The sequence below is a fragment of the Leptopilina heterotoma genome, unplaced genomic scaffold (assembly GCF_015476425.1).
Source record: "Leptopilina heterotoma isolate Lh14 unplaced genomic scaffold, ASM1547642v1 Lhet_99, whole genome shotgun sequence".
Lineage (NCBI taxonomy): Eukaryota > Metazoa > Arthropoda > Insecta > Hymenoptera > Figitidae > Leptopilina > Leptopilina heterotoma.
The window spans coordinates 132235-155481 of NW_025111206.1; the positions used below are offsets into that span (position 1 = coordinate 132235).

At 28.9% G+C, this 23247-nt stretch overlaps 2 protein-coding genes across 2 annotated transcripts; both read left to right on the forward strand.

Moving 5' to 3' along the window:
• The first annotated feature begins 2321 nt into the window (after positions 1-2321).
• On the forward strand, positions 2322-9610 carry LOC122512466 (28S ribosomal protein S9, mitochondrial). Its single transcript, XM_043628308.1, has 10 exons — positions 2322-2432; positions 2561-2705; positions 2795-2898; positions 3090-3263; positions 3392-3477; positions 3559-3634; positions 3705-3830; positions 5034-5076; positions 5226-5341; positions 9518-9610. The coding sequence occupies exons 1-10, from the start codon at positions 2322-2324 to the stop codon at positions 9608-9610; spliced, it is 1074 nt and encodes a 357-aa protein (XP_043484243.1).
• LOC122512467 lies at positions 9500-23235 on the forward strand. Its single transcript, XM_043628309.1, has 6 exons — positions 9500-9671; positions 10040-12973; positions 13722-13737; positions 16135-18839; positions 19976-20093; positions 20328-23235. Exons 2-6 carry the CDS (start codon positions 10065-10067, stop codon positions 22965-22967), a joined length of 8388 nt encoding a protein of 2795 aa, XP_043484244.1. The 5' UTR covers positions 9500-9671; positions 10040-10064; the 3' UTR covers positions 22968-23235.
• The last annotated feature ends 12 nt before the right edge of the window (positions 23236-23247 follow it).

The window sequence follows — 23247 nt, forward strand, 5'->3', positions numbered from 1 at the left end:
TCTTAAACGTAGACGAGTTAAAATTTATTCAAAGACATTGCGCGCTCCATCTTTACCACCTAAAAGAAACGCGCATCCATCAATTTTTTCAAGACGTAAACATATTTCTTTTTAATTTACTTTAAATAAAAAAAAAATTTGCATTAAAGTGAAGAAATTAAAAATTTAGTTTAGTAAATAAAGAAATTAATTATGTAACTAATTAAGTGAATAATTATACAGATAATTAGCAATGAGTATATATTAAGAAAAATTTATTTGATTCAAGTAAACGATTTCTTGTCTTTCATCAAATAAATATTTACTTGAATCAAATAAATTGTATTTGAAACAATAATAAATTAAATATTTGAACCATTAATGTTTCAATTCATATTTGATTCAAATAATGAAATTATTGTTACAAATAAAATTTAATTGACTTGAATAAAATTTATTTGATTCAAGTAAATATTTAAGAGACAAGTAATTGGTTATTTGAAGCAAATAAATTTTTTTTTCAGTGTAAATCGTACAGTCAAAAATTCATATAAATAATTATTGAGTAATTAATGTTGTCAAAACTTCTATTAAGTGTGATAAAAAAATATATAAACATTAAATAATAATTAATTTAAAAATTAAAAAATTAATTTAAATATTAAATAATTAATTTAAATATTAAATAATTAATTTAAATATTAAACAATTAATTTAATTAATTAACATTAAAACGCATTAATGTAATTAATTAATTACTTAATACTGTAATTATCTAATATTACTTTGTAATGTTATTAAATAACTAGTAAATATATTAAGTAATGATATTAATTTATAAAAGCATTTATTACTAAATTAATAAGATAATTAATTGATGAATGAACTGATAAATTAATTAAGCAATTGAATTGAAAAATTAATATTTTAATTAATTGAAGAATTAATTAAGTATTTAATTTTAGAAGTACTTTGATACTCAGTGGAAGAGTTAATTAAATAATTAATTCAGAAATTAGTTAATAAATTAATTGGACACATTAGTGAAAAATCAATAAATGAATCAATTTTTTATTTGATTGCGGAATTAATGAGATATTTAATGGAAAAATTAATAAAGAATTTAATCCGAGTATTAAATATAGGTATTCAATTTTAGAACTCATATGGTACTCAATGAAGGAGTTAATAAAAAAATTATTTAAATAATTAATTCAGAAATTAGTTAATAAATTAATTAGGTACATCAATGAAAAATCAATAAATAAATCAATTCTTAAATTTAATTACGGAATCAATTAGATATTTAATGGAAAAATTAATAAAGAAATTAAATGGAGAAATAAATAAATTCCTTAATTGAGTAAATAATTAGGGTATTTATAGTATAATTGGTAATTTTTTGACAAATTAACATATAAATTAATTTCATATTTAAATGAGGAGTTAATTAGTTAATTAATTGACTAATTAATCAGGCATTTAATCGAGAAGTTAACAAACAAACTGATTGAGAAATTAAATACACAATTAAATTGATATTTTATTGACAAATTAACATATAAATTAATTTTATAATTAAATGATGAGTTAATTATAGTTATTTTATGGAGGAATTTAAAAAAATTATTTGGAAACTAATTAGGTATTAAATTGAAAAATTAATCAATTAATTAATTAAGGAATTAATTGGGTAATTCATTGAGGAATTAATTAAGTAGTTAATTAAGGAATTAATCAGGTAGTTAATTAAGGAATCAATTTGATATTAAATTCAACAGTTAATTAGGAAATTAATTTTTTTATTAATTACATAATTAATTGAGAAATTAGTTAATGAATTATATGTGTAATTTATTGAGGATAAAATATATAAATTAATTTCATAATTAATTGTGGCATTAATTAATTTTTTAATTAAAAATTTCATAATGAAATTAATTAAGAAATTAATTATGTAATCGATAAACTAGTTAATAAATTAATTGGGTAATTTTTGAAGTAATTAATTAATAAATCAATTCCGTAATTAACTAAGAAATTAATTATTAAATTATTTAGGTAATTTATTGAGTAATTAATTAAGAAATCAATTCTGTAATTAACTGAAAAAATAATAAATTAATTATGTACTTAACTAAGAAATTAATTATTTACTAATTAATTATTACTAATTTGTTGTTAATAAATAATAAACAACATTTATTTTCAACATTTTCAAATATATATTTAAACAAAAATGTAGTCGTTATCAATTTTAAATTTACAGCTGTACCAACTTAAATTTCAAATTTTTCTGTTTGCAGCCCTGACGAGCAGACGACAGTGTCAATAGGGGAAACATGGCGTTCTCCAGTTCACGTGCATTTATCTGTTATTTAAGTAAAAATAACAGTAGTCTTGTAACGAAAAATGCTAATTTCTATAGTTTATTATCAATTACTAATTGCCAGGTAATAAAATTAATTTTTCTATGAATATTCTTTACACCAACAACATTAATTATTAATCTTCCTGACGAGGACAGAAATCCTAACCTCAAAGATTGTTTTTATTCTCTTTATTTATTATTTCTTTGTAGATTTTTAATAAATGTTCATATTCTGCCGCTAAAGAAGAAATTGCCGAAAATTTAGCCGATGAATTGGAATCTGCTGTCTTTGGTGGGCCGAGTAAAAAAATAAGTAAATCTATGAAAGCATATTTGGAACGTTCAAAAGAGCACAGTAAGTTAATATATTCCATTTGTTTTTAATGTATACATATTTAATTATTTTGATTTAATTGTTTATTAATGAATTAAACTGTCGAATAGATGAGTTTATGCAAAAAGCGAGAGCTGAATATCAAATTGGAAAACGACATCTCGCTAATATGATGGGTGAAAATCCGGATAATTTCTCACAAGATGATATAAATGTAAGTTTTTTTTATATTTCAACTATTATTGGTTTGATTTAATTCTGAATTATTATTGATAATTTTATTACATTACTAATAATAGATAGATTAGTAAATTAAAGTATAAATTTAAATTGATAAATTAACATTCACTTCTGTTTTGGTTTTTTAAAAGTACTTTTTATTTATTTATATTTAATTTTTTCTAGAAAGCAATAGAATATCTTTTTCCCTCTGGAGTATTCGATAAAAAAGCTAAACCTATGATGAAACCACCAGATGAAATATTTCCTCCACGAAAAGCAGCAGAATTTGATGAATCCGGAAGACCTTTCCATTCTATGTTTTACACATGCAGACCAAATTATTATCAAACACTTCACGTAAAATATTTACAATTTATTTCTAAAATTTCTATTTTTCGATTTTTTTTACAATATCTTTTTTATAATTTTGTAGTAATAATAAGTTTCCTTTAATTTTCAATTTCTAAATATAATGAACTTTACAGAAAATTGCAGACGAAATACATAAATTAAATGAAAAAGAAGATAAGCTTTACATGTCAGGTTCACGACCAGATGACAATGTGAAAATGTACGTAGAAATTTGCTAATTAAACACGAAACACTATTTATTTTAATTCACAAGTAATTAAATTTATTTTACTTTTTACAGCGATCTAGAAACTTCAGTTTGGTTGACAAATGGTGAGCTTGAAAAAGTTCTTTTCGAAACTGTTCCTGATAATTTGGTAATTATTTCCTACATTATTTGGAAACAAAATATCTTTTAAAAGCAGAAACTAATTATAATAATTTTAGTATGAATACTTTATAAACACTATGGACAGATTGGCAGCTCATCCTGTATCGTATGAAGCCAAAGAATTTATCATGAAGTACAGAAAAGAATTACAAAATATTTCCGATTCAGTTGAACTACTTCCGGTAAGTTTGATATTTTTTGACAAAAATAACTCATATGTAATAAATTAATCTAATTAAATATAAAATTAGAATTAGAAATTAGAACTTTCTAATGAAGAAAATTTATTTATTTCTTCTTCAAATTCAATTTTTATTATAATTTTGCGTCACTATAAAAAAAAATTATAAAGTAAAATTCTAAATGTAAAATTGAAGTCGTAATTTTTATGGCAATCAGTAATTTATGAAAATATTTCGTTAATTTGAATGTTCAAAAGTTGTTAATTTATAGAATTAATAGAAAAATTTTAAATATTCACTGAATTCTTCGCAAGAATTCAATTATTTTTATAAATAGTAAAATTTTTCTCAGGAATTCAATTATATTCAATTCGATTCTAAAAAAAATCAATATTCAAATTTTCAATTATAATTATTGACTGACACGATTGTTTTGAAAAGTTTTAAAAATTCTTTGTTTAATTCAATTATTTTCAAAATGTTCAATTAAAATTATTTTAAAAAACTACATTTTTTCCAACAAACTTAAAGAAATTTTTCCAAAGAATTTAATTATTTACAAAAACTCTAATAAAATTGTTTAAGAAAATTCAATTTTGTATCAATAATTTTAATAGAATTTAATTAATAGCAAAATTATTAATTATAACAATTAATACAATTATTAACAAAATCGATTATATTAAAAAAAAATAAAGATATTTTTTAAAAGAATTCAATATTTTAATGAAATTCCATAAAGAAATTAAATTATTTTCTAAAAATTTTAATAATCTTCAATAATCAAATGTTGAAATCAAATGTTTCAGTTATTAACAAACACGATTATTTTAAAAACTTGAAAGAAATTTTTCATAAAATTCGATTACTAAAAATTTTCAATTAAAACTATTAAGAAATCTCACTTATTTAAAAAAAAATTAAAAGGCATTTTTCAAAAGAATGTAATTAGGATTTTAAAAAATTTGAATAAAATTCTTTACAGAAATTTAATGATTTTCAATGCATTAATTTAAAAATTGAAAACATTTGAAGAGAAAAATTATTCAAAAAGTTAGGAAACAAAAAAGAAAACAACAACTAATTTCAAATTGCGAACCGATTATCGGAATACAACGATTATTAATATAGAAGATAAATTTATAGAATTACAATTTTTATCTTATTATTTAATAAGATATTTAATATTTCTTTCTTTTCCAGATGCAATATGACGCAGATGGAAGACCTTTTGTCTGTGTCCCTGGTAAGTTGATTTTGTAAAAAATAAATCATTTACTCTTTATCTGCAATAAAAGGAATTAGAATTGAATCAGAAAAATTTGTAATTCTAATTCTCTGTTTGTTTTCTAAAGAGATCAAGGAATATTAATGTTTAATTAATATTTATTTTAGATTGCAAAAGAAAGTCTGCAAGGGGTCAGGTAATTCTACGAGGAGAAGGTACCGGTAAAATATCAATCAATGGTGAGAATATTCGTTACTTTAATGATTGGCAAAGCAGGGAACAAGTGAGTTTTTAACTTTATAAAAATTATTAATTATATAGTCTCATTTTCTAATCGGCAATTTTTTACCATCTAAAGATTTTTATAAAACTATTCAGTAATAACTTAACTGAATATTAAAAAATAATATCAAAAATATTAATATTAATAATTCCGATATGAATTCTTCATTTTGTTTATTATATTAATATGACTAAAGTCAATTAATTTATTTACGAAACTAATTCTCCATTGCTTATCCGAACTGTTTTTTATTTCTCATTTTAATGATTCGTATTTAGGTATAAAATTTAATAATTTCCGTGTCAAAAAAAATTTTTTTTCTCGTCTGGTTTAACCAGTTATGTGAAATGATTAATAACTCAAGTATTCAATTGTTGCGCATTCACAGGTAAGTGAATTATTCAATTTATTCAATTTTTATTAATTTTATGCGTGAATAAAATGAGTCGATATTTATTTTTATTTAAATTCTCTCACTCTGATTAGATTTTTCTTACTATTACCTACGTTTTCTCGGACAAATTGTTTCTCTGAATTACGTACATCATTGAGAAATCTATTACTTTTTGAATAATTCATAATAAATGAGGAAACAGGAAAAATTAGAAAATTCCCATAGAAATCAAAAACTAACAATTGCGTGCGTCTCTTTACGTAAAATAATTATATCTACTACCGCAGTATTTTGAATTTTCGTCAATTATTCCTTTTTCCTTGCGATTAATACGAAAATAAATTTTTATTATTTATTATTCTATTCTTCATTTTGCAGGATGCTTATTTTTATTAAGTAACCTTCGGTCATGAATCATCTCAAATACATTCGCCAATTACATCCGGTGAGAATTAAAACAACATTTTCTGATTTTAAATTTTGTTATTTTAAAAAAAAGATTTCGTTATTTTACTGAATAATGGATTGTGTTTTTGCAAAAACTAATTACTCGGGAATTATTAATAGTAAATTGGTATTAATTTATAAGAAGGAAGAAAAAATATTGTTAGTATAGAATTTTTTTACCATAATATGTCTAAAAATTAATTGATTAAAATTATTTATTTGTGTTTTCAGTTTTGCTGCGACCTTTTCATGTGCAGGTAAATTACACCTAGAAAGTGCTTTACCGCTATTCAAAAAAAACTTCCTCGCCAAGTGGAAGAACCTCTCATTCGTCTGGTTTAGTCATCAACGACCTTCTCATATTTAAGATACTTTAGTGCATTGTTACGGCGCCGTTACTCAGGTAAACATACGCTTGATTTAAAAATATAATAACACGTGCGAATATTTTTAAATAAATTTCAATCTGCTTAAAATTGCAATCAATGAAAATATTTTCTTCAAAATTTTTTTCAAACAAAAAGTAAATATTATAAAACGTACTTTTTGTTTCCATCACGTAATTAATAATCTTTTATATTTCGCTTTTGACAAATAAATAACAACAAAATTTTTATTAATTTCTTATTAATCTAAATTAATTCAGATAAACAAAAAATTACGTGCGATTTTATTACAATTTACAAGAAAAGAAAAAATATCGAATTTGCAACAAGTGATAAAAATATTAAGGAGGTCATAAAATTTTCAGTTTAAATAAATAACCGGTTTTAATTGAACGAGAAAAGCAATCAAAAGTAGAACACTTAATTTTAATTTTAAAATAAATTTTCCATATAAATATAAAATTTATTTATTTTTCATAGAAAATAATCTCAAATATTTTTTTTTCTTTATTTATTTAATTTTTAATTTTCAAAAAATTAATTTTTTTGAAAGTTAGTATTTTTTTGCATATTTATAGCAAACTATAAATCAAGCAATACGAAAAAACTATGCTGATTTTTATATTTAATAATATCTTATACAACACGTGTGAATTTTCTCTTTTAGTAATATTTCCAATTTTTTCTATAAACTTTTTAAAACAGGATACAAGTAAAGATAAAAATATTTGAATTTGACATATGCACCTGGAGTGCAGATTCAAGTATTATAAAACACAAATTAATGCCATAAATTTTATTGTGCGTCATCAGAATCCATAAAAAAAATATATTCTAGGCATTTTCGAAATGTGAACGATAAAAAATCAATTATAGAAAATAAATAATGAAACGACAACAATTGGATAATAAAATTAATTAAGATACAAATTTTTCGCAAATAAGAATAAATTTAAAAATGAAATAAAATTGATTGTCAAAAACTATTTTTAAAACATTTGCTGATAAATGTTTTTCGAATTATTTTTTAACTCCTTTCGGATTTTTTCAAATAATTGCAAATTTTGTAGAATTGAATTGAAAATAATTGAATTTTAAAATGCATTTCAAGTAAACTTTTTTTTATTTCTTGATTTATTCAATTCTTAAAAATGTTTGTGAAAATAAATAAGAATAATAAATTTAGACAAGAAATCGAATTAAAAATTCTAGAAAATAAGTAAATATTGGAAGAGTTATAGTCGAAATTTTTGGAAATAATTAAATTTCAAAAGGCTTCAAATTAAAATTTTTATAAGATTTGAATTTTGAATAATTTTAATTACAAATTTAAACAAGACAGTTCTTTGAAACAATTTGATGTAAATTTTTTAAAAATGAGTTATTAATTTTTTGGAATTTTTAACATATTTTTAATAGAAAAATTTTCAAGTAATCAAAATTTCATGAAATTGAATTGAAAATAATTGAATTTCAAATTTTATTTCAAGCGAACTTTCCTTTTTTTTTTGAACAAATAATTCTCCAAAAAACTTTTTCAAAATTATTAAAAACAATTGATTTAAAAAATAATTCCAGGAAAAAATCTTAAAAAAATGATTTTATTTAATATTAAAATATTTTTAATTAAATTAAATTAAAATTAAATTTTTATATTAGATATTAATTAAATTATTATTAAATAAAATAAAAACTTGAATAGATAAAATAAATTAAACAACGACCCGAGGCCTTTAAATTTGTAATTTTACACATTGATTGTATATTAATTATTTTTATTTAAAATTTTATTTAAATATTCAGAAATTTTTTTTTTTAATTTTAAAACATTTTTAGTAAAATTTTTCTCCTTTTCTAATTTAAGAACACGTTTCTGTCTATTTCTTCTTTTCTTGAATAACATGGGAGTCCCCTAATAAAAACTAAATTCGAAACAAGTTTGTGATCCTTTTTTCGTTTAGAGGTCCAGAATGCAAAATAGAAATGACTGCATTTTAAAGAATTTGATTTTAATTTGCCCTTTTTGTATAAAAACTAATTTATTTCCTTGCTTTAACAATTAATTTTTTTCATTCAATTTTTGTCGTTAATTTAATTTTTCCATTCGATTATTGTCGTCAATTTATTTTTTTTTCCCATTCAATTACTGTTCATTTAATTTTTCCCTTCAATTATTGTCATTTCTTCAATTTTCAATTATTTTCATTTTCCTTTAAATAATTTTTCAATTTCTCGTTAGTTTAATTTTTCCATTCAATTATTGTCGTTTCTCTAATTTTTTGCTACTATTGTCATTAATTTAATTTTCCAATCAATTCAAGATAAATCAATTTTTTCCATTTTGAATAAACAAAAATAATAACACTGGTAAAAATTTTCAATTATTTTCGTTTTCCTTTAAATAATTTTTCAATTTCTCGTTAGTTTAATTTTTCTATTCGATTATTGTCGTTAATTTAATTTTTCCCTTCAATTATTCTCGTTTCTCTAATTTTTTCTATTATTGTCATTAATTTAATTTTCCAGTCAATTCAAGATATGTAAATCAATTTTTTCCATTTTGAATAAACAAAAATAAGGGGAAAATTAAAAAAATAAGGGAAAAATAAAAAAAAAGAGATTAATTTCACGTGAAATAAGACAAGAGAGATTAAAGACAATCTTTAATCGCTATTTAATCGAAATCGGAGTTTTTTTTGCTGATAAATTCGTGCTTGGACAAATTAATAACAAAAATGTTAAAAAGAAAGTTAAATATAGTATTTGGTTTTTATTTTTTCTTCAACGCTACTGTACTTTGAATAAGTTAGATTTGCTTTAATAGCATCATTGAAAAAAATAGTCAGTCAATCGTGGTCCACGAAGTCAACCGGTTTGCTTGGTTCTTTCCACGTTCTCTGCATATGTGCAATTCTGTGTCACATGTGAGTGCCTCCTTTTATTATATAGTGCTTAAGATCAACCAAAGACCAGCTTGGTTACGTCGTTCAGTCAGTGTCAGAATGGTCAGCCAGACAGAATGATCTTGGTACATTGTCGTGACTTTCATTATCAGAATATTTAACTTTTCAATATCGACATCTTTATAGTTCAAGTTCAAAAGGTGATTGTCAGGTGTGATTGTCCTCTAAGAGTAGTTTCAATTGTATTCTCATTTTAATCTCAAAGAATTAATTTATTTTGAAAGTTACCTTGAAGCGAGTAAAAAGTCATTATTACACTCAAATTAAAGCCGGTAATTTTCTTGTTTACCTCAATATAAGTGATTCACTGTAAATTCTTGGAATTTATTTTTTTATTCTTCAAAATGGAACATCAAGAGCTGAAACAATTTTTCAATTGACATTCGTCGTCCTCTTAATTATATTCAGGAAGAATTTTTCATTCAAGACGTTATCATTTTTTTTTTATTTTTGATTTGTTCCACTGTGGCAAAAATTTATAAATTAATTTTCATTTTATTTATTTTAGAGAAATGATCCTGAGTTAAAACACAATGGGTGATCAAAAATCAACACCGCCGGTTTTGCCAGCAGCGAGGAAACGAGTGCAATTGGAACGTGCGTTTAGTATGCAATCGCCAATGGTGAAAACTCCCCCTTGTTTAAAATCAAAATCAGCGACTTCTCTCCTGCTGACAAGATGGCTCGTGTCGAAGAGACCAGTGACACCGGAAACGGAGGAAGGATGGACGTTGGATGATCGTTCGATGGAATATGGAACACCACCGCCTGTTGAGGAGCCACATTGTTACTCGATGTGCATTAGTGAAAGTTCGATAAGCGATGAGAAAAATTGTGCAGTACAGGTGACGAATGATTTGATAAGAAATCTCCTCGTTGAACATATGCGAGGAGTTGGTGGTCGTCTTCAACTATTAGACGATTTAGATACTTTGAAAATAACCATCGATAGTGAGGAGTTGGGGAATGGTTATAAATTATCGGAGATAAATGCTCTTTTACTGCAGGCGAGTTTTCTAGGCCGTGGGGATTTAATTCCCCTGTTGCATAAATGCGGCGCTGACTTAAATCATTCGGAACAGGAATTAGGCTTGACGGCACTGCATTTGTGCGCCTATAGTAATTCAATGACGGGGGTAAAGTATTTGATTACCAATGGTGCTAATATTAATTCGAGAAAAGCGCACACACCGTTTCATTATGCTGCTTTTGGAGATTCGGTGGATGTGACGCAGCATTTTAAGCAGCAGGGTTATAGTCAGGAGTCGCCGTTGGGCGATGAGTCGGTACTGCATTCGGCGGCTAGGAGTAATGCTCTTAATGTTCTGCATCTGTTGGCGAAGGATAATCCGGCTTTGAATGTTAAGGATAAGAATGGATATGCGCCGATTCATCATGTGGCTGACAGGGGTGATTCGACTTGTCTGGAGGTTTTGTTGTCGAGTGGTTGTCAAGTGGATTTGGCGTCGAAGAAGGGGGATACGGCTTTGCATCTTGCCGCCGAGGCGGGTTGTGTGGAGAATGTGGAGTTGCTGCTGAAAAATGGAGCGAGCGCGAGGATGAAGAATTCACGAGGACACACACCGCTGCATTTGGCGGCACGTTCGCATTGTTTGGAGTGTGTTGAGATCCTGTTGCATAAGGCGAATTGTGATCCGAATGCGGAGGATAATGATGGACGGACGCCACTGCATTTGGCTTTGGGACGATCGCTGTTGGCTTATGACGTTAGCGATTTGTTGATTACGAGAATGGCGAATGTTAATAAGGCGGATAAATATGGTTACACGCCGTTACACGTTGCGGCTGTTAATGAATTGTCCCAGTGTGTGGATATCTTGATAAAGAGAGGGGCGGATCTGAGTGCGCGGACGAAAGGCGGAACGACGGCTCTGTCGATAATTTTGCGGAAAACACCAACGTCGTTGAATGTTTTTAAGGAGAAATTGGATTCGTCGATATCGCTCCATCAGCATGGATCGGCGACCGGTGAGGTTGAATTGCGACTCGATTTTCATCCGCTCTTGCAGCATCAGGAGCAGGGGGAGATTGGTTATTTGGGAACGTTCGTCAAGGAGGGTTATAAGGAGATTTTAGAGCATCCGTTGTGTCAGTCGTTTCTCTATCTGAAGTGGGAGAAAATTCGGAAGTACTATGTTGGACGATTGTTGTTTTATTTGTTGTACGTTTTGGTGTTGACGGCATGGGTTATAACGGCGTTGGCTCACAATTGTTATAATGAGTCGCATGGACAGTTGGATAATCCTGGAACACCGTTGTGTGCGAATTCGACTGGATTGAATGGTTTTCTCTACACGAATCCGATTGTATTGGAAATCGAATGGTACGCTTTGGTTGTATTAACGGTTCTCGAGTGTCTGAGGAAATTGGCTGGTATTTTCACCTATTCGTCGGTTCGGCAATTTTTTACGCAAGCGGAAAATATGGTAGAGTGGTGCGTTATTGTGAGCGTATTTGCAACGTCGTTCGTTTATACGGGAAGGACTTATACTTGGCAGAGTCACGTTGGTGCATTTGCGGTCCTCTGCGGTTGGAGTAATTTGATGTTGATGATTGGACAATTGCCGATGTTTGGTGCCTATGTTGCAATGTTCACTAGTGTTCAGGCGCAGGTTTTCAAATTATTGCTCGCCTATGCTTGCCTCCTGGTGGGATTTACGGCTAGTTTTTGTGTTATTTTTCCAAGATCGAAATCATTTAGTAGTCCGCATACGGGTTTGATAAAAGTATTGGTGATGATGACGGGGGAATTGGATTTTGAGGAATTATTCTTCCCCGAGGAGGAAGGTGGTCGTCCGGTTGATGTTGGCGGGACTTCTTGGATATTGTTGCAAGTTTCGGCACAATTATCCTTTGTATTATTTCTCCTGTTCGTCACGATTGTTCTCATGAATTTACTGGTTGGCATTGCTGTTCATGATATTAAGGGATTGCAAAAGACGGCTGGCTTGGCAAAACTCGTGCGACAAACAAAACTCATTTGTGATGTTGAGACGGCTCTATTTTTGGGTCTTGTGCCGAGACGATTGATGAAATTGTTGCGTTGGACTGCTTTGGTTCTTCCATCGCCACTCAAGGCTGTATTAACTGTTCGACCATTGAATCCACGAGAAAAGAGGCTTCCGCCGGAAGTTTTGGCTTCGGCACACAAAGTTGCGAGAGAAAAGAAATTTATTTCTGGCACAATGTCGAGTAATAAAAGTAATAATACTGCTTTTCCGTATTCAAAAAATGATATGTACTCCTCGATAAGACGTGATGGTAATTATGAACAATTGTTGAGCGAAAATAATGTCAAATTAAGAAGTCAAGTGATGGAATTGAAAAAAATTTTCCAGGAAAATCACAAACTTATCCAAGATCTCGTTATGGCTCTTGCGCTGGATCAACGTTTCAATCCAAATGCAATTAATGAAAATTTGTGATTTTTCCTAATTTAACAATCATATGAAATGATTTTTTCATTTATTTTTCAACCAAAAAAAAATGAAATCGCTGATAAATTTTTCAATTTCAAGGATGTTTTAAAAATAACAACCCTCGAAATTGCATTTAATTTATGATTATGTGCTCATGGGTAAACGTTTTAAATTGTTTCAATTGTTTTAAAAGCATGTGTAGACGCCTAGTCATTTTATCTGTTAGTGGCACTTATTTGAAATTACGCATCAATAAATCGAAAAAATTGCTAGAAAAAATTTTTTTTCACAAAAAAATAAAAATATATTTTTAGCAGTTGTTAATTTTTTTTGTAATATTTGAAAAAAATGCGTAATCTCAAATCGAATTTCATTGAGCTTTCAATACTTTATCTTCATTTATTTGTTTGAATTTTAACATTTTCGTTAAAATCAGATACGGTCAAAGATTATTTTTTTACTGTAGGATAATTTTTCATTAGTCTTTTATTTTCCAAAAAATAATTATTAAAAAATAAAGAACTAAGAGAAATTCTTATTCCGTCCAATGTAATATTTATAATATGGCGAAGAAAAAAGAATGGAGAATATTTTTTTTTTTTACTTTGATCCATTCTTATTGTAGAATGAAGTTTCAAAGAATTGAAAAAAGAATGATAAGCCATTTGGATATTTATAATTGTTTAATTACAATTATATAATTGCAATCTATATGATTATAATTGAATAAAAAAAAATTAATAAATACAGATGTATAATTACGATTGTAAGAATTGTATAATATTAAGAAAATTGAAAAAAATAGTGAAGTGATTTTTCGTATAAAAGAAAATGCATATTCATAAGAACAATTTAGTTATAATGCTCACTTAGAATTTATAAAAATAGTTGCTCAATTCATATAGTGTGATCATAGGCATAGTATTTTTTTTCCCGATATTTTATAAGTAAATAAAATTAAAATTTTGTATTCACTTTTCGATTTTAGTAATTTTACAATTTCTATTATGAACTTCGTAAAAATTTTTATTATACTTTTTAAAAATATTCGCAAATTTATAATTATAAATTGAGATTTATATTTTGCTCTTTTTGTAAGAAAGCAAAATAAACACAAAACGGTACAAAATAAAAAAAATATCAATCGATTCTAATTTAATCTTTTACCCGTACAAATAAATTTTTAAGAAAAAAATAAACAAGTTTCACTTTAATTTGAATATTTAAAAATATTTATTAATGTTTAAATTAACAATTTGTTATTTAAATATTTTATTTAAAGTGAAATTTTCTCTTTTCTCTAATTTTGATGAAAGTAAAAATTCGAGGGAAAATAAGTAACAAAATCAATTGAATTTTTCCTCGATTTTAACTTCAATTTTAATGTTTACAATTGAAATGTTGAGAATAATTCTTGCCCAAGTATATCAGACTTGTAAGTTCATTATGAATTCTATAGAAATCTTCAAGTTGAAATTGTTGTATCATTCAATTGACAATTTTGCTCATAGCATAACAAGTGGTTTGAAAGTAGGAAGGTCAAATTTAATTTAAAAAAAAAGAGAAAAAAAGAGAATTTAATAAGCCGCAAATTTCTGAAAATTCATAAAATACTCTGAAGCATCTTTACTGTCAAAAATAATTACACGATTGTCGGAAATTGAATAAACGCTTTTATGTTTCTAGTTTATTAAAGCAAGGACGCTAAGTTTTTTTTTAAATTGAAGACATTCGAAAAAGTAATTTTTTTTATTAATATTATTATTTTTTTTATCTTTATTTGATTCAGTTAATGTTAACGACTTATCAGCGACTATCAAAATGATAATTAAGTAATTAAACATTACGTGTAAAATATTAATGAAATACGTGATTAATTGAAATTTTGTCCTTTAAGTTTGTAGTTAAAAAAATTAATTTCGTGCATATCATTGCATTTCTGAATTGACAAATTTTTTCTCCCACTTTTTTTGGAGAGAAAAGAATTATTTTTTCGTCGGTATATTAATGAAATATTTGACGCGATTCCTCAGTTCTTGTATAAAAAGACTGCTTTCTTCACGTGTTACCTACATTAACCTGGAGTATTAAAATTTCCACCGAAAAAAAGTTGATTCAAATTTTTTTTTGGAGATCAAAAATTATCTAATCGAAAGAGATAAAAAAGATTAGAGTTTTCTGAAAACATTTCAATATAATATTGTGTTATTTTTTGAAGATAGGCTAAATGGACTCATCTGGACGAAGGATTTTTTAATTTTCGAATCCGACCAGGAAGACTTCTCAGATCTTCAAAAAAGAGGAAAGTGGTAAAGAGAGGAAAATTTCCGCTGAAAAACAAAACAATGGAAATTTTAATTTTAAGAAGAAACTGAAGATAAAAATAAATAGAAACAAGAAAAATTGAGAAAAAGGCAGAAATAGAATTGAAAAAGGCGAGAGAGAATTAATCTTGTTCATCGAAGTGAAGTCAATGTGTTTAAAGTAACTGCTTCCTGCAATAATATGAAATTTCTGAATCAAGTGGATGGTCACGTTTAAAGATGAGAGATTTCATTTGCTACTGTTACACGAATACTCGTTTCTATCTTGTATTTTACGAAATATTTGGACGAAATTTTAATACCTTCTTCACTTAATTTTATCTTCTCTTAAACATTGTCAAGAATTTCTTAGCAAAAATATTTCTGTAAATTTTTTCCTGAATAAAAGCCAGCAGTACGCATTCCCCTGGAAGGAAATAAACTGATTGTCTATGTCCTATATATCTTCGCATATGAATGCGCAATTCGTAACCGAGCTTGTAACACATTAAGGGAAATGACACGACTTCAAATATATAGAAGGTAATGACGACGTTTGATCTAAAGTGGTTTAAACGACCTTACACGCCTAACAGTGTTTAGAAGTGAGCGAACAAGATCGGTATCACTCAACCTGTGCCATGTAAAGGAAAAGAAAAAAAATGATGCAGCCATCTTTAAATAATTTACAAATCTGATCAAAATCGATAAGGATTTAATTTTTAATTAAGACAATATGGGGTACGACAATGTCGCCACGCAAGAAAAGGTGAGACTTTATTTTAATTTTACTTTTTTGTAACAAAGAAAAACAACAGTAAAAGTGAATAATCGATTCTAAATTGTATTTTTGTTTTCAGGCCCTACCTAGACAGATTTATTCAATTAGTCAGAAATCGCCACCCGATAGAATTTTCTGCAGATCGGAGAGTTCGACGTCATTCTATAAATTGGGAAAAAATGACACTCAACCACCGTGTCCGCTACTAAATGAAGAAACAAAGCCCCGTCATTATTCCGTGGGCTGTCTCTACGATCACGTGAATAAGGATCCATTTTTCAAGGGCATCACACCAATCCACAAATCCATTAAATCAATTTGCGTTGAGAAGGGCCTCGAGACAAAGGACACAAATCCAATTGAAATTGACGCCGGTGAACCGCCACCGGTCGACGATTCCCTCTTCTTCGACAATCTCGAGGCACTGAAACACATGAAAGTCGATGGAACGAGTCTCATGACAAAAATCTGGTCCTCCCTCAATGTCACCGAAATGAAACTCCTCCTGGAAATGGAACGTGTCAATATAACAAAATTAAAGAGCGGTAAATTATTCACCAATTGTCATGAGAATTTTAAAAATATCGCCTTCCTCTGGGCATGCTTTCGTGGTTTAATTCATCTTTTGCCTATTTTAGAATCAATTGGCGTTGATGTTCATTATATTGATCCGGTGACGGGTGCAAATTCGATAATGGTCGCGTGTGTCTCGGGTAATATTCCCTGTTTGGAGTATTTGATGAAAAAAAATGTCGACGTCAATCACACGAGTTTGATTAATAATTACACATGTTTACATATTGCGGCTATTGCTAATTCAAAGGACGCTGCTGAATTATTGATCAACAATGGGGCGAAATTACATACACTCAGTTCACAGGAGATGGAACCGGTTCTTCATTGCAGTATCAAGGCACAATCGGAATCGGTTGTTGAATTATTGTTGGCAAAGGGAATAAGTCTTGCGCAAAAGAATCGTTTGGGTGAGACGCCACTTCATGTCGCTTGTTTCGTGCAGTCGATAAATTGCGCAAAAATGCTTTTGTCCGCACAGGGAACGGATGTGAATGCTGTTGATCGTATGCATCGAACGCCATTGCACTATGCCGTGATGAATACATCGTCATCGGCGGAATTAGTGAAACTTTTATTGAAACATGGAGCGCAGGTGAATGTTTTCGATAGGACGAGTTTTTCACCTTTGCACATTGCTTCGCTGAATGAATTGTCACATTGTGTTGAGGCGTTGATTTGGGCCGGTGCGGATGTGAGCGCAACGACAAATTCTGGTCTTTCGGCGTTGAATATTATTTTACGGAAAATACCCGAATCGTTGCAGGTGTTTCGTCGACGATTGGACGCGTCGATTAGATTGAAACGACCGGTGCCACATAATCGGGAATTTGAGATGAGAATGGAATTTGATATACTATTCCCGAGTAATAATCATTGTGAGACGAGTTTTATCAATACTTTTGTACAGGAGCATTGTAAGGATCTTTTGTCGCATCCTCTTGTCATGGCGTTCCTTCATCTCAAATGGGAGAAGATAAGGAAAATTTATCTTCTCCGAATTTTCCTCTATGCACTGACGGTGATGTGTATGACGACCTATGTACTCACTGCATTGGCCTATAAATGCTACAATACGGACGAGGCGATAAATAGCAAAATATGCAACAATAAACGTGTCTCGAGTTTTTTATTTCGAAAATCGGTGATTGAAATTGAATGGTATTTGTCATTGGTACTGACGTCGGTGGCGATACCAAGGAAAGTAATGGCATTCACGGTTTATAAATCGGTGAAGCAATATTTTTCGAATATTGAAAATATTCTTGATGCAATTGTTGTGATTAGCGTATTTTTAACATCGTTCATCTACACGGGTCGCACCTACGATTGGCAGAATTATGTCGGAGCTTTTGCTATTCTTTGCGCGTGGACCAATCTCATGCTGATGGTTGGTCAACTTCCCGCTTTTGGCACCTACGTGGCAATGTTCACACACATACAATTTGAATTCGCGAAACTTCTTCTCGCCTACTCGGGACTTCTCATTGGTTTCACGATAAGTTTCTGCGTCATCTTCGTTGGTGAACCATCATTCGGCAATCCATTCACGGGCTTGATAAAAGTCCTTGCAATGATGGCGGGAGAATTAGATTTCGAGGGCCTGATAAATCAGGCCGATTTAATGACTGACGGTTCATTTGTAATTTATCATCCGCTTTCCGTTTGTTCGCAAATTCTATTTACTTTGTTCATTGTATTTGTTACGGTGATTTTAATGAATTTACTCGTAGGCATTGCTGTTCATGATATTCAGGGTTTACGTAATCACGCTGGTTTAACGAAATTAGTGCGTCAGACGAAATTAATTCTTTTCACGGAAATGGTCCTTCATAATGGTCGAATTCCCTATTTATTTCGCAAATGGATGTCCGATCACAATATCGATGTGGAAAATCGTAAACGCGTTCTTGTTGTTAAACCACTGAATCCATTGGAGAAACGATTGCCTAAGGATATATTGAAATCGGCTTACGATATTGCTCAAAAGAATGGTCCACTAATTAATGAGGATGATGATAATTTGTGTGAATTTATCTCGTGGACCAATCAACTCAGTGAGGATGGTTCCGAATCGGATGTACAATTGGCTGTTGAAAAATTATCACTGCAAATGAAAGCCAGTGAGGAGGAAATACATTTCATTAAGGATCAATTACTAGACACTAAGAAAATCTTAGAGAATTTAATTCACAACGTATTGAAAGTAAATTAAAACAATAAGAAAAGAAAAATATTTTAATTATTAAAAATCTTTTTGAATTATTCAATGTCAAATCCAAAGTCCTTGAATTATTTATTGAGTTAAATCTTTGTAATTTCTTAATTAATTTGATCCATGTCTACTATTAAAACAAAATTTTTTCATTGTACTGAAAATGTAAATATGAAATTTATACATTTTGTTTTTTCAGTTATTGGTTTTTTTACGACTCATTTTACACTTTAAGAAATGTTTGTAAATGTGACAATAAAAAATAAAACTGAAAATTGTCCTTTTTTTCATTGCAATTAGAAAATTGAATTTTCACTCTGTCTCGTTAAAGGAGAGTAATTGTTAACACTCCCTATTATTATAATCGATTCACTTTATTTTGGCTTATAATGATGTAGTAAATTTCTCGTGATAGATAAGGGCACAAAGATAATTAATGAGATGGATAAAAAGCTACCCTTTAATTAATAAGTCAAGTTCATTGCTAGTTCGCAAATTACGCAATATAGCGTAAATAACGAATATTTTAAATTAAAAAAAAATATTATAATTTGTGAAAAGTCGACGTTTTTTTCAAGGTTAAAAATAATTATGAAAACTTATTTCAAATACTTATTTGATTATTCTTGATAAGGGTCCGAGACCTTGACCGTAACATTGCTTTTTAACACAATTACAAGAAAATTAACATAAACATCTAATTTTATTTAAAAACGTCCAAATAAGTATTTAATAATTTTTATCTGTTTCATACAACTTTTTTCTTTTTTCTCTTTTCTTTGATCAATTTTATCAGTTTTACTTCCGGTATAATTAAATTAAATATAAATAAAGAAAAAAGGTGAAAAAAATTCTAATCTTCAACTAATACAATTAGTGAAAATTTCTTTCTCTTCACCTGTAATTTCATTGATTAAAAGATATGAGTATTTTCCATGGAGGAAAATATAAAATCAGGGACACGCCCCTATACAAGATATATTCTAGATTAGTAGTTGTGTAAACGCAATTCAAATAAAATTTGTAATTCATTGAGACGACAGACTTCAGTTGGAGCGTTTCATAAAAATTTTTCGCAACTCGTGAAAATATTTCTACACTTTTGTAAAAATTTTTATTTTTTTTACATATGAAAGTATAATTTTCTCTTCTGGAAATATTTTTCTAAAATAATTCTCGCAATTTTTATAGTTCGAAAAATGGAGTTCGACAATTATTTTCAAATGGAAGAAGCTGAATTAATCAATATGGTATGTACTTTTCTTCGGATTTATTAAATTTTCAATTAAGGAATTTGCTAATTTTATTCGTGGTGAAAATATTATTCATTTTTCTTTGCCAAAGAAGAAATTGGTTGAAGAATTTTAAAATTTTTCTTTCAAATTTTATTTTGTTTCAATTTAATTTAATTTTAATATAATTTATTGAAAATTGAATTAATAATTAATAAATTTCACTTTTTAAGAATAATACGTTTGTTTAAGGACCACCTACAAGGAATTGGAAGGAGACCGAAAAGTCTGTTGACTATTAATCATCAGGATAAAAATGAGATGTCCCTATTGTCGCCGACTTACGACACTAGTCGACGACACTTTTCCGCAAGTTTCGTCTACGATCAACTGAGAGCCGACGACCTTTCAGACTCTCTGAAAAAATCCTACAGTTCACTGAAATCACCGATAATTCTTCAAGAATCGATGACTGAGAAAGAAATTGTAAAATCCCAGGAGATAAGAATAAACATCGAAGATTCGTCATTTTCGACAAACGACTCTTTCATGGAGAAAGCTTTCAACGATCTGAAAAGTCGTGAATTCGAAGGTCTAAATCTACTGGGTTTCATTCTACAAATTTTGTCAGCCGACGAATTGAAGCAATTTTTAAAAATGGAATTGGGAATAATCCCGGAGAAAAATGGAATTCTCTTTCCCGATAATGAAGTGGAATTTAGAAATCGTGCATTTATTTGGGCAGCTTTTCGTGGTTTAACACATCTTCTACCGAAATTCGAATCCTCGGGTGTTGATGTTCACAACACTTGTTTCGGTGGATCGAATGCAATCATGACAGCTTGCTATTCAGGCCACATTTCTTCTGTTCAATATCTAATTGACAAAAATTTGGATTTAAATTACGTGAGTCCTATCGACGGTCGCAGTTGTTTACACTTGGCAGTTGCTGGTAAATCCTACGAGGCTGCAAAATTACTCCTTCAAAATGGAGCCAATTTGAATGACCCAGGAATATCAAAGACAAATCCACTGCTACATTACGCCATCAAAGCAAAAATTGAATCAATTGTCGAATTATTCCTCGAGCATGGAGCTGATCCAACGCAAAAAAATAGTTTCGGCGAGACACCACTTCATGTCGCTTGCTCCGTTTATTCGATAAATTGCTGTCGAATGTTGATCGAAAATCACCAGGTCGACGTGAATGCAATTGACGTGATGGATCGCACACCTCTTCACTACGCAACAATGTCGTCGTGGTGCGATTATCGTTTAATCGACATTCTCGTAAAACACGGTGCCCTAGTGAATGTCATCGACAAAGCGGGTTATTCACCCCTTCACATTGCATCACTAAACGAAAAATCGAAATGCTCCGAAATTCTGATTTTGAATGGTGCCGATGTGAGTTGTACCACCACTAAAGGTGTCTCAGCCTTAAATATAATCCTGAGAAAAATTCCCGAATCATTCGAAGTGTTTCGTTCAAAATTGGACTCGTCGATAAAATTAAAACGACCAGGTTGTCAGAATCGTGAAATTGAAATGAGTCTCGATTTCAAGACTCTACTGCCAAGTGGAAAAAAACCCGAGACAAGTGTTATTAATACATTCATTAGTGAGAATCGAAAAGAATTATTATCACATCCTCTAGTCATGGCTTTTTTATATCTCAAATGGAAGAAAATTCGAAGATTTTATATTTTCAATATTTTTCAATATACACTGACAATTATATTTATGACGTCGTATATATTGAGCGCGTTAGCATTTAAATGTTATAATTCAATAGAAGAGACACATTTTATTTGTCAACATTTTTCCAAGGGGATTATTGAATTTGAATGGTACATGTGGTTGACACTCACATGTTTTACATTGCCGAGAAAAATTCTTGCCTTCTGGATGAATAGATGCATTAAACATTGTTTATGGAATTTGGAGAGTCTTCTTGATTTTTTCGTAATTTCGAGTGTTTTTATAACAAGTTTCATTTATACGGGAAAAAATTACGATTGGCAAAATTATTTCGGCGCATTTGCAATTATTAGCGCATGGACTAATTTAATGTTGATGATTGGACAACTCCCAACTTTTGGCACATACGTCGCAATGTTCACGCACATTCAATTTGAATTTGCAAAACTTTTATTCGCTTATTCGGGACTGCTTATTGGATTTACTCTAAGTTTTTGTGTGATTTACACCAGAGAACCGTCGTTTCGTAATCCATTCACGGGATTGATTAAAATTCTTGCAATGATGGCGGGTGAATTGGACTTTGAGGGACTCATCAGTCATTCATATTTAAAAGATTCTTTTTCAAATAGTTTTTTTCATCCCCTTGGAATTTGTGCTCAAATTCTCTGTTTGCTGTTTATTATTTTCATTGCTGTTATTTTAATGAATTTACTCGTAGGCATTGCTGTCCATGACATTCAGGGTTTACGAACACATGCGGGCGTCACAAAATTGGTACGACAGACGAAATTAATTCTCTATACGGAAACGGTTCAATGTAAAATATCAATTCTCTCATTTCTATTGAAATTAATACCAAAGCATGAGATGAGAAATTTAAATGATATTTTTGTCGTGAGACCATTGAATCCAATAGATAAGAGTCTTCCTAGGGATATTTTGAAGGCTGCTTTTGAAATTGCTCGTAAACGTAATCCAATGATGGACGATAAGAGTGGTGATTATTTGAAAAAAGATTCATGGACCACCGATGAAGGAGTTGAAGATAATTTACGATCAACTTTCGAATCGTCTATGCAAAAGTTCAATTTACAGATGAAAACAATTGCTGATGAGATAAATGATGTCAAAGATCAATTTCGAGATGTTAAGCAAATTTTGGAAACTATCAGACTGAAATTACCATAGTTGAAAATTATAACAGTCTTTTTGGTTCTTGGAAAATTTTTGCAAATTTTTATTGTAATTTATACCTAGAATACAAATATATTCCCTTATTGTTGCAAATCCTATTGTTTTATTTAATTTTTCAAAAAAAAAAAAAATCTTATTAGGAATTTAAAAATTTTCTGCTAGACAAAAATGATAAATAAAAATTTTAATAAAATACAATTATATAAAACATATTGCCGATTAGAAAATGAATATTATGATTAAAAGTGATCTCTACTCACAATTGCTTTCGATT

Excerpts from the sequence above, each read along its gene's own strand:
- LOC122512466 (XM_043628308.1), top strand. The coding sequence starts at position 2,322 with ATGGCGTTCTCCAGTTCACGTGCATTTATCTGTTATTTAAGTAAAAAT. Across the intron at positions 2,706-2,794 it reads GGAACGTTCAAAAGAGCACA|ATGAGTTTATGCAAAAAGCG; the intron begins GTAAGTTAATAT and ends ACTGTCGAATAG. Across the intron at positions 3,831-5,033 it reads ATTCAGTTGAACTACTTCCG|ATGCAATATGACGCAGATGG; the intron begins GTAAGTTTGATA and ends TTTCTTTTCCAG.
- LOC122512467 (XM_043628309.1), top strand. The coding sequence starts at position 10,065 with ATGGGTGATCAAAAATCAACACCGCCGGTTTTGCCAGCAGCGAGGAAA. Across the intron at positions 18,840-19,975 it reads CACAACGTATTGAAAGTAAA|AAAGTATAATTTTCTCTTCT; the intron begins TTAAAACAATAA and ends TTTTTACATATG. Across the intron at positions 20,094-20,327 it reads AAGCTGAATTAATCAATATG|GACCACCTACAAGGAATTGG; the intron begins GTATGTACTTTT and ends CGTTTGTTTAAG.